At 35.1% G+C, this 12655-nt stretch overlaps 1 protein-coding gene across 2 annotated transcripts in view; it reads left to right on the forward strand.

Moving 5' to 3' along the window:
• NFKB1 (nuclear factor kappa B subunit 1) overlaps positions 1–12655 on the forward strand; it is an 82111-nt gene that overhangs the window by 16540 nt on the left and 52916 nt on the right. For both annotated transcript variants that reach the window (XR_009156241.1, XM_058192333.1), the window contains exons 2-4: positions 2688–2740; positions 8321–8408; positions 11592–11632. Coding sequence is in view for 1 of the 2 variants with exons in the window: in XM_058192333.1 (XP_058048316.1) it covers positions 2696–2740; positions 8321–8408; positions 11592–11632 (174 nt within the window). In the remaining variant the exon portion in view is untranslated. The remainder of the gene's footprint in view (positions 1–2687; positions 2741–8320; positions 8409–11591; positions 11633–12655) is intronic.

A 12655-nucleotide genomic window follows, 5' to 3' on the forward strand; every position in this document is an offset into this window, starting at 1 on the left:
CTGCTTTAGTTGGTTTGTGTGCTACAGCGATGTCATGTGATAGTAATAATACATTGATGGTTTCTGAGACAGTTGCAGTGGTGGGATTCAGCCAGTTCGCACCACTTCGGGAGAACCGGTTGTTAACTTTCTGAGCAGTTTGGCAAACTGGTTGTTGGAAGAAATCATTAGGGCAGAGAACCAGTTGTTAAATTACTTGAATCCCACCACTGGACAGTTGTTATCCTTTTCACAGCTTATATTGGTTATGCTGTAGTGGGTTGAGTGGTCAGGCACTTTTTTGATAAAGTTGCGTAAGTATCTGTTTTGTTGGAAAATATATAAATTACCTGTTTCCTTTTTCTTATGTTGAATGGTCAGACAATTTTTCTCAGGTTTGCTGCAATGTGCTTCTGCTCATCTAAATGGCGTTCTTATACAGCTTGTCTTGTGGGAAGTTGAGTTATTACTTTGGTAATGGAAATCTTAATTAGTGTGGGTGGTTTTAACATAGACTTGTGTTTCTAATTTGCTGTTGTTGCTTCCTCTGATGAGGCTATCCAGGAAGGGTAATGAATTGTTAGGAGTGTTGGGAATTAGGATATTTGGGAATTAGACAGCGTATATATTTAGATGACAATGATGATGATCTGGCCACATCGAAAAAGGAAAGAGAAATTATTTTTGTTTCCGCTATTTCCAAGTTTTATGGATTGTGCCAAACATATAATCAAGTTTATTGTTAGTCTATAACAATAAAAATAAAGTGCATTTGACAAGTATTGTTTTTTAATACTGGTAACAAAATGTCATTCTCCACAGTCTCTACATAAAATAAGCCAAAGATTAAACCTTATGATGGCTTAGTGTGATACATGAATCTAGCTATTGAAATCTACACTGCTTTATTCTCTCATTCCATTCTGTTCCTTCTAAGACTATGGGTGGAATCTAAAATTGAATTTAGGATCAAAAGGTAGAACGAATATAAAAAATACCTTATGTTTTTGTCTACTAATATCTTGTTTGTATTAGATATAAATAGAATTAATTAATATTAATATATTAAACTTATATTCTCAGTAATTTTTCTAAAAAGTTTGTAATATACTTAATTTCTTTTGTTATTCTTCAAAGAGCTGGTTAGCTAAATTACACTAAGTATTCTTCTAGTAAAAAGACAAATTATTAATATTACATTTAAAATTGGTCGTATCTTAATCAATAGAATGCTGCTATATTTGTTAAGTGCATAGAACCTTGTGCATTGGCGCTTGTAGAATATAATCTGTGTTTCAGATTACTTCTGCTTTTTTAACGATCTTTTCTAATTGTCTTAATTTGCATCTGTATATTGCTCATTCTTGAATCATCCAAAATTACATCAGATTCATATAATCATACCTATTAGTTAGAAACTTGGGACACTTTTATATGGAAATCCCAAGAGTGAAACCTTTGTTGTAATATGTTGCTCTGCTCCATATCCTTGGAGCTTATGCAAGAGCATTACTCTGCTATGTCTCAACTCCTTCTAGTGAAGACTTACGCAGAAACACATTTTTAGAAATTGTCCCTTGGCATGCTGTGACTAGAACTATTTCTGATGTTGTATTGGTGAAATGCATTTGTTCCAAACCGGAATGACTATTGCTAAACTACAGTCATCCTACAGCGTTGTTTATGAGCAACCTTATGTCCATTAATTATATTTCAAAGTCCCTTCAATTTTTTTCACGAAACAAACACATTCTGTAAGGAAACCAAAACAGTTAGAGGAGGGGTATCAAACTGGATTTCATTGAGAGCCGCATGAGGGTTGTGTTTGACCTCGGGGGGGCCAGGATGGGCGTGGCCAGCTCGACATCACTCCTATTGGGGGCACCTGTGGTGGCCCGAGCGCTCTGCCAGCGAAAACAGGCTCCCGAGCTCCACTTTTGGCTGCCAAGGCCTCCTGCAACTCCTCTGCCAGGAAATCAGAGCTTGGGAGCCTGTTTTCGCTGGCAGAGGGTTGCAGGAGGCTGTGGCAGCCGAAAACGGAGCTTGGAAGCCTGTTTTTGCAAGCAGAAGAACCACGGGCCAGTCCTTCACTGTTTCCAGGGCAGCTCTGTGGGCCAGATCTAAGTTCCCTGCGGGCCGGATCTGGTCCCCTGGCCTTGAGTTTGACACCCCTGAATTAGGGAGTTTAACATAAACTTAACAGACTTCATGCACATGGCATCTTAATTTCTCATTGGTTGCTGAAAGCAGTTCTGAAATATTTCCCTTGTTGTCTTTTCTGTTATGGAGCCTGTGGAGTGATATCTTCCAGCTCCTCATAATTTCACTGGTCCTGACCACGTTAGCCTTCAAGAAGGTTTTGAAGATTCTAAAGATAACAGGATACTCATCCTGGGAGGTGAAATATATTCTGATATATGCCAAATGTGTGTATTTTCTTGATGGTTGTTTTTGTTGTTGGGGGATATACCTGTCATCTTTCAAAAAAAATGAGCAAAAACAGCAGAGATTTTGATTTGCAGTTGCCCTCCTTATTTTCTTAGATTTTATAGATGCTGCAGTATCTGACAAATTTATTTCTTATATAGATGGATTGTTTTTCCTCTAAATTTTGTTCCCTCTTATTGCCAATAATATTAGTAATAAAATTACTAAAAGCCATTTGCTAACTGTGCACTGACTTATCTATATTTGCTTAATTGTTTCAGCTCTCAGAATGGCAGATGAGAATTCTTACCTCTTGGGAATGAGCGATCATCAGGTGAGTATCTGTACCTAATAATAGTAAAATGGAAATAATAAAATGTAAAAAGCATTTTGTTATATTGTCCATTTAACAAACGAAGGCTGTCAGAGCATTGTAGATTCTACAAAATATAAATAAAATATGCCTAATTCAGGCAAAAATATATATCATGAAATATCCCATTAATGAAACATTAAAATATCAGAGGTACAACATATTAAGTGAATAATAACAGTGTCCAGACATGTCATTCATTTAGCATCTTGTACCTCTGATATTTTAAAAGCTAAGTAAATTTCCCATTGGGATGGACACACAGGTTCTCATCACTATACTGAACAGCAACTTTTCAAGAAGTGGGAATACCTTAAGTGAGATTTTCCTCCCTTATTTCATTATTCTTGCAATCTTAAGCAATTTGAATAAGAAGCTAAACCAACATAAGGGTTGTGTGAAGGGAAGAATTTTTCTTTATTGTGATCCTGATGTCTTGAAACCACTGTTCCTTTGATACTACTATTTGCCTTTTCCACTTGGAAAGTAACCACATTGGAACAATGTCAGTAGGTTGGGTTTTTGTTTTGGATTATTATTATTATTTTCATTTCCATCGATCTTGGGAGGGGGGGTTGTTTTTGGTTCCTTTGAGTCATTGTTGACTCCTGGAATCTACCTGGACAAGTTTCTGCAATTTTCTCAGCAAGAAATTTGGAAGTAGTCTGCCATTGCTTTCTACCAAGGGCTGAGAGAAAATGGTTGGTCCAAGGTGACTTTGTGCCTCAGGCAGAACTAGAACACATGATCTACTGATTTCTAGTCTGATGCCTTAATCCTTACACTAAATTGGAGTTAAGATGCTATTATGTTAACATTTCTGTAAATCACTTGTCTTTTAAGCTTATGATCAGTGTACCCCTTTATTTGTGAATCTATTTCAAAGACCTTTTTTGAATCTATATTCTAGAGCAGGGGTGTCAAACTCAAAGCCTGGAGGTGTTTAAACATGGCCTACAGGGCTGCCCTGGAAACAGTCCTGGAAACTCACTCCGTTTTCGCTGGCAGAGGGTTGCAGGCAGGGGTGAAATGTAATATTTGTTACTACTGGTTTTGTGGGTGTGACTTGGTGGTGGGGGTAATGTGACTGAGTAGGCGTGGCCAACTTTTTTTTTTTACTTTTAAAAGCATCTTTGGCTGAAGAAGTTGTTAAAAAATGCTTTTAAAAATCTCTGATGATCATGCAACTCAGCTGGGATCGCCAGAGGGAAAAAAGGTTTTAAAGGGTTCTGACAATCCCAGTTGAGTTGCCTGATTGCCAGACCCTTTAAAAGCATTTTTTCTACAACCTCTTCGGATGAAGAGGTTGTAAAAAATGCTTTTAAAAGATTTTGGTGATTAGGCAACTCAGCTGGGATCGCCAGAGGAGCCTTTTAAAAGCTTTTTTTTAAACAACCTCTTTGGCTGAAGAGGTTGTAGAAAAAATGCTTTTAAAGGGTTTTGACGATTCCAGCTGATCATCAGAGGCTTTTTTTTTACTTTTAAAAGCATTTTTTCGGCTGAAGTAAAAATGCTTTTAAAAGTAAAAATAAAACCCTCTGATAATGGCGCGGCTCAGCTGGGGGGGGGGCAGGAATTTTTGCTACTGGTTCTCTGAACTACCCACCACCATTGCTACCAGATCAGGCGATCTGGTCCAAACCGGGAGCATTTCACCCCTCATTGCAGGAAATGGAGCTCACAGTCGAAAATGCAGTTCGGGAGCTCGTTTTCTCTGGCAGAACAATTAGGCCACCACAAGTGCCCCTGACATGAGTGACGTTGAGCTTTCCACACCCACCCTGGCCCCCTGAGGTCAGATACAACCCTCAATGAAATCAAGTTTGACACCCCTGCTCTAAAGTTAGTTTCATAGCTATCTGATACGCTATTTAAGAAAGAGCTGAAAGTGAAGGAAGAATTTTCTTTATTGTGATCCTGATGTCTTGAAACCACTGTTCCTTTGATACTACTATTTGCCTTTTCCACTTGGAAAGTAACCACATTGGAACAATGTCAGTAGGTTGGGTTTTTGTTTTGGATTATTATTATTATTTTCATTTCCATCGATCTTGGGAGGGGGGTTGTTTTTGGTTCCTTTGAGTCATTGTTGACTCCTGGAATCTACCTGGACAAGTTTCTGCAATTTTCTCAGCAAGAAATTTGGAAGTAGTCTGCCATTGCTTTCTACCAAGGGCTGAGAGAAAATGGTTGGTCCAAGGTGACTTTGTGCTTCAGGCAGAACTAGAACACATGATCTACTGATTTCTAGTCTGATGCCTTAATCCTTACACTAAATTGGAGTTAAGATGCTATTATGTTAACATTTCTGTAAATCACTTGTCTTTTAAGCTTATGATCAGTGTACCCCTTTATTTGTGAATCTATTTCAAAGAAGACCTTTTTTGAATCTATATTCTAGAGCAGGGGTGTCAAACTCAAAGCCTGGAGGTGTTTAAACATGGCCTACAGGGCTGCCCTGGAAACAGTCCTGGAAACTCACTCCGTTTTCGCTGGCAGAGGGTTGCAGGCAGGGGTGAAATGTAATATTTGTTACTACCGGTTTTGTGGGTGTGACTTGGTGGTGGGGGTAATGTGACTGAGTAGGCGTGGCCAACTTTTTTTTTTTACTTTTAAAAGCATCTTTGGCTGAAGAAGTTGTTAAAAAATGCTTTTAAAAATCTCTGATGATCATGCAACTCAGCTGGGATCGCCAGAGGGAAAAAAGGTTTTAAAGGGTTCTGACAATCCCAGTTGAGTTGCCTGATTGCCAGACCCTTTAAAAGCATTTTTTCTACAACCCCTTCGGATGAAAAGGTTGTAAAAAATGCTTTTAAAAGATTTTGGTGATTAGGCAACTCAGCTGGGATCGCCAGAGGAGCCTTTTAAAAGCTTTTTTTTAAACAACCTCTTTGGCTGAAGAGGTTGTAGAAAAATGCTTTTAAAGGGTTTTGACGATTCCAGCTGATCATCAGAGGCTTTTTTTTTACTTTTAAAAGCATTTTTTCGGCTGAAGTAAAAATGCTTTTAAAAGTAAAAATAAAACCCTCTGATGATGGCGCGGCTCAGCTGGGGGGGGGCAGGAATTTTTGCTACTGGTTCTCTGAACTACCCACCACCATTGCTACCAGATCAGGCGATCTGGTCCAAACCGGGAGCATTTCACCCCTCATTGCAGGAAATGGAGCTCACAGTCGAAAATGCAGTTCGGGAGCTCGTTTTCTCTGGCAGAACAATTAGGCCACCACAAGTGCCCCTGACATGAGTGACGTTGAGCTTTCCACACCCACCCTGGCCCCCTGAGGTCAGATACAACCCTCAATGAAATCGAGTTTGACACCCCTGCTCTAAAGTTAGTTTCATAGCTATCTGATACGCTATTTAAGAAAGAGCTGAAAGTAAAGCAAGAGACTAGAGAGTCACTTATTCTACTAAAGATGTGAAATAGGCTTTTTGAAAGCAGACATATAAATAGTTTATTTGGTATTGCATTTTTAGGTTAGTGTATCCTGACTGAGTCATAACTATAATTTAGATATTTCTTCATCTGTTCATTAATGAGTGGGAGTTGTAACTTTTTGACACTGATGAAGCTCTTTGTAATGTATGATACTGAAAGTAGTGAAAGGCCAAATTTCCAAATAAATAGCATCCATCTACATAAACCTACTGCAGAATTGCACCATGGGGAGGCAATGAATATGGATAAGGATACTAGTCACAGTGTCCACTAGGCTACCTGAGCCAGGTAATGTTAGGTTTTTATTACATTTTAAATAAAAAAGAAGCAAAGGTAGCATATTGCAAAGCAAAGTACCCAAAGTGAGTCTGAACCTTATATGAGCTATGATTTGCTAAGAAACAAAATATTTGTAGACAGCAAAAAATACTGCAGATTTCAGCTCTTTGCTTTGTTTGGAAGTATGCCTACTTACCCCAAAAGAACTGCATCTTCAATTTAACTTCGATTACTGAATTATATCATGTCAGTTTTTCATATTGATTGATTCACATGGTATTTGGAGTTTTCACTGTTAGCTATACTAGATGGCTAAGAGTGGACAATTCAAACCCGATACTGGAAATAGCTGGATGGTGAAATAGCACAAATAGTAATTATGCAGATAAAATATAGCTACCAAAAAAGTTACAGTTAGTCCTAGTTCAATATATGACATTGTAATACTTTAAATGTTTTTAATGGAAATAATGAAATTTAGCTAAAACATCTGAATTTATAGAATATTTTTAATGGTAATTATGGAACTTACTTAAAGCATTTGAAATTATATTATATTATGAAGATTAACTAAATTTTTGACTATGGTTCACTATAAAGAGATATAAACAAATATATACATTTGAATATTAATATTTGTGATTGGAACAGGAAATTTACTTAGAATTATAACTGAAGTAAGATCTATAAGTATAAATGAATTGTAGTAAATGTAATATAAGAGATTGTAATATTCGAAATGTTTTTAATTGCAAATATGGAACTCAGTCAAAATGTTTGAAATTATATTATATTGTAAAGATTAACTTAGTTTAAAAAGCAATGGAAATTAATGATTTTAATGTTATATAATTAAGTGAGTTGTAATAAGGTATTTGATTGTAGTATTTGGATAAATTGTATATGTAAAATTGTATGAACATCAATTTTTGTGATTGGAATAATGGAATTTAGGGAAAATGCTTGAAACTATATTCTGAGGTGAAACGGGAGTAATGGGAAAATATCTGAATAGGATGATTTAGAGTCAGGGTTAAATATTAGAAAAAATGATTGATTTGAAATTAAAGGGTTTTAACTTAGAGGAAGCAATGAGAGAAGGAAAAAAGAAAAAAATTGATTAATGATTAGAGATTAGGGTGAATGGTAAGACTAGTTATATAATAGAAATAAGGAAAATAAAATAAAACTTAGAGAAGAATATTTTGGCAAAAAATGAAACATATAAATTGTGTTGGAAGATAACTAAAAGCGGTACAAATTTGGGACTCAGCCAATATTCTGTTTAGAAAAAATGCATTGTTTGTTTGTTTGTGTGTGTTCATTAAAAAATAAAAAACTTTTTTAAAAAAAGTTACAGATAGTCCTCAACTTACAGCTATTTGTTTACTGGCCATACAAAGTTACAAGGGACCTGAAAAAAGTGACTTATGAGCAGTTCTCATCCTTTTGATCACTGCAGCGTCCCTACAGTTTCATGATCAAACTTTGAATGCTAGATTTACTGTAGTTGAAGCATCCCGCAGTCCTGGGATTGTCATTTGTAACGATACTACAGAGGTCCTGACAAGAAAAGTCAATGGGGAAGACAGATTTACTTAACAACCGCATGATTCACTCAACAACTTTAGCGATTTTCTTAACAACCATGGTAAAACATTCATCAAATGGGGCACGACTCAGTTAACCCCTGCCTTGCTTAGCAATAGAAATGTTGGGTTCAATTATGGTCATAAGTCAAGGACCATCTGCATAGTATTTGATTTTTTTTAAATTAGCTTTTATGACTAGAGTTACTAAAAATGTAAACCTTCTTAACACAGGTATATGCAATGGAACATTACCCCTTGGGGATGAATCAGCTGTACAATAACACAAGCATGATTTCAACTGATCTGCAGCTTCACACAAGTAAGAGCCATTATTGCTTGACTGATAACATTTATTAATTATATATTTATATATATATATAAAGAGAGAGAGGTATAGATATATTGATGATGAGGAATTTTTAACAAGGCAGCTTCTCCAAATATGGTTTTTGAAAACATAAACACAAATTATGCGTGCCCAAACTATTCCTTTTAACTGTTGTATAGATCGGAGAATCTGAGCTAACTTGGGAAAGGACATCTTGAAGTATTTGAAAATGAAAGGCATTGTCAAATAACATTCTGATCCTTTTTATATCATCACTGTACAATTCTTTCTTGTGTTCATGTGTGTTTGTTTGGGTGTAGGAGAAACACTTGGGAAATTTGGGGACTTCCTGAAAACAAATACCCTGTTCTTTGCAACTGTGCAAAGATGACAGGGTTTTTTGTTGTGGTCCTGGTGGTTGTTGCTATAGTCTGCTAGGCCTATTTCCCCAAATTGAAACACCACAGATGACTTAGGAGCAAATCTGCGTGATTTTAACAACAGTGCAAGGAAGGAAGTATGAATGATTTTTATTCTTGTGTTCTTTATTGTTTGAAAAATGGGAATGGTAACTCATTGTCTCCTTCAGGAAAACGTGTGAATTGCATCTTGATTTCCTGTTTGAATGTTAATCTCTTCTATTTATTACATATGAAGATGATTTGGAAGATAAGGCAGTCATTGAACTTCGGGCTATTTAGCTGTTTAGCTTTGTGAGCTGTGGGTACAATGCTTAGAATGCAGTATTGCAGGCTAACTCTGCCCAGTGCTAGGAGTTCAATTCTGACTGGCTCAAGGTTGACTCAGGCTTCCATCCTTCCAAAGTTGATAAAATGAGGACCCAGATTGTTGGGGTCAATATGCTGGCTCTGTAAACCGCTTAGAGAGCACTGTAAAGCACTGCAAAATGCTGTATAAGTCTAAATCCTATTGCCGTTGCTATTTAATTTATTTACCATTGCCAAAGCCCAGAAAACCTAAGTGTACATATTAATCATGTCCATATACTTATATGACGAAGGAGGAAGGACAGTTTCATAGGCTCTAAGCAACAGCAGAGGAAAGAACTGGTTTTGTAACAGAATGTTACAAGATAAATGATTATATTAATATATTCCTCATTAATAAATGAGGAAAGAGAGGAGGAGATGTGGCTAGGAAACAATCAGCGAGGAAATGCAAAAGCCCCATAGTTTGGTGGTCAGAGAAAGAAAGTTAGGAACAACCTACTCCAGTGATGGGGAACCTATGGTACGCATGCCAGAGGTGACACACAGAGCCAGCTCAGCCAGCTGGCCATCATGTTTCCGACATGTGCATGCACACCGGCCAGCTGGTTGTTGGGTTTCCAGTGCTCTGGCGTGCATGCGCCTTTCAGTTTGGACACTCTGTGCCAGAAAGGTTCGCCATCACTGATCTACCCTAATGGATAAAGCAGTCAAAAGTGGAGGTGGGAAGTTTATGTCTTCAGATTTGTAAGGTTTTGTTAATGTAAGCCTTACAATAAAATAGAATTCATTCATCTTGTCATATTTCCTGGTTATGGTTTACCTACTTAATCAGTGAAAGGCTGTTATTTTGAATCTTGGACCATATTTTTAAAAACTGTTTCCCTGAAATTAAAAGAATGATAAACGCATGTCCATCATCTGACCAAAAATGTTTTTAAAAATTAAAATAAAAAATCCTCAAAGGGCAGACTTGATGGACAACTAGGTGTTTTTATGCTGTCAGTTTTCTATATCTCTAATGCTCAAAAATAATTTAAAAATATAAAGCTTTAAAGATTTGTTTATGGATAACTGAAAAGATATAGGAAAAAGATTTTGCCAATAGAAGAGAATATTTATATCTCAGGGTAGAATTGTGGGATCCCTGGTGCTCTCTGTGCTTGGTTTTCTTGCACTGATGATGTTAGCTAGTTGGGTAATGAAAAATCTGCAAGAAAAGAACCAAGCTCAGAGAGGTGTCCAAAGCGGAAACAACCAAGTGGAAGGAGCCCAAAGAAATATTTTGTTGTATTTTCAGAGCAAATGGTATGTTATTGTGTTAAAAGGAAAGGAAAAGAAAGGAATACGAAGTTGGCTTATCTAGTTACGGTTAAAACACACACAAACACACACACACACACACACACACACACATGTATGTACGTACATATGTATGTATGTTATTTCTGGTAACTGGACTTCCGCTGAGTAAAACTGAGTGGGAAGTTTTAATGTTTGTAGCTAAGATATGAGATATGGGAAGAAAAGATATTTTGATGTTGTAAAATCAAAAAAGGTGAAAAGTTACTGAAATTGTTGGTATTTGTCTTTGTAAAGAGGGAAGTCATTTCTTTATCTCTTAGTTTTTCATTACTGTTTTTATTCTTTTTAAATTTTGTACTGACAGTTTTATTTTTACTTGTTATATTTGTATCATAAGTTTGTATTCATTTTTTATCTCCATAAACTTTAATAAAATAATTATCAAAATAATTTAAAACACCTATAACTATTTTGCAAGAAAACAGCTTATGTCAAATCCGAGCAATTACGGAAAGTCTGCATTTCTTTTGTGTAAAATATTTCCCAAAAAAAAAGGAAGTATTTTTAATTGCAATTCCCTTGGGCTGCAAATTGTTCTTTAGAACACCTGTTTTCTACTTGCCTTAATATCTCTTTGGGTCATCCCATTTAACATCTTTTCTGTTTTATTATTTATGCCTTATTTGTTATTGGATGTTTATTTCCTTTGGCTTTCTATATTATTAATGTTGTAATTTTTAATAAACTGATTTATGGTTTTCAATTATTCTGCTTTGTGTATAGTGATTTAACTATACACAACTGTATAGTTGTGACTGACAATAGAAATAGTTAAATAAGTATTTGAAGCTATTATTTGTTTAGAAATAGCTTATTTGCTTAGAAATAGCTTTCTAGCTACAAATTTTCATAGATGTTTGAAAAAAAATACATGATTTTTATTGTCAATAAATATATATATAGCTAGGTTTATATGATTGTATCACTATTTTATTTTGTTAGGATTTTTCTTTGTTGAATGTATCCACCAGGAATTGCAGTCATACATAAGTCTTCAGTTTCTTAAAACATTATTTGCAAAATGTCTTCAGAAATATATTTGTATGAATTCTTCTGTTTTCTTCATTATCTTTTTTACTAGCTGATGGGCCATATCTTCAAATAGTTGAACAACCTAAACAGGTAAGAAAAGAGAATTGTTTTCTTTTTTAATATTGAAAGATTAATAAATTAGCATAGGAAAAACACAACTATTTAAGATAATGCTATATAAAGAAGACACATTTTATATAAAATTTTATCATGGTAATATGATTATCATAATAGATGAAAGTTTGGTGGTCTTAAATCATCTGTCCCACAAATTGTATGAGATCTTCTTATCCTAACTCTATTGTCTGCTTTTAATATCTATATTTATATTTATCTCTCTTAAGAATATTCATTACAATAGTAAAACCTAATACAAATTAAACTTACAGAAAGGGAAGAGAATTAAAAGAAAAAATAAAAAGGGGAAAAAGGAAAGAATAAAAAGAGAATATAAAATAAAGAGAAAGAAATATCAAAAGTGACTTCTAACCATCATAAGTATAAACAACTTTAATAAATTTGCCCCAAAAGATTAAATAGATTTAATCTTTTCATCCCATATAGTATCCCTTATCTATAAGCAAATCCATAAAACATCAACTTTTCAATCATGGTATCAACAAAAAGGTTGCCAGAACATTGCAAAAAGATATCTTATTTTAACCTTGGTCAAATAAACCAACTTTATATTTCTTCATTTTACTTCTAATAGTCTTAATCAATATTCAGTCAAATATTGTCATCAAATTTGATATCTCTTCAATTCTTCTTTATCCCATTGCACAGATTTCTTCAAGATTTTAACAAGTTTGTTTTGTAAATCTAATAAGAAAACTCTTTCCAGATTCTTGGTTAATCATTTTATTTCCCTTTTTATTAATCCATTTTCTTTAGACATTTTCTGTAAAGCTTTCTTTTCCAAATCATTATCTTGGCCTGTCATTTGCAGTTCCACATTCTGTACTTTTTTATTATAGCAGATAAAATTTGTTCCACAACTTTCATGTTTTATCAATATTTTTAGATACAGTTTATCCATAGAAGCAGACTTTATGAAAGATTTGATGCTGCAGTTACTAACTTCTGGCTCCATTCTTCAAATATCTCCTTTAA

This window comes from Ahaetulla prasina, chromosome 8 (genome assembly GCF_028640845.1).
Source record: "Ahaetulla prasina isolate Xishuangbanna chromosome 8, ASM2864084v1, whole genome shotgun sequence".
Lineage (NCBI taxonomy): Eukaryota > Metazoa > Chordata > Lepidosauria > Squamata > Colubridae > Ahaetulla > Ahaetulla prasina.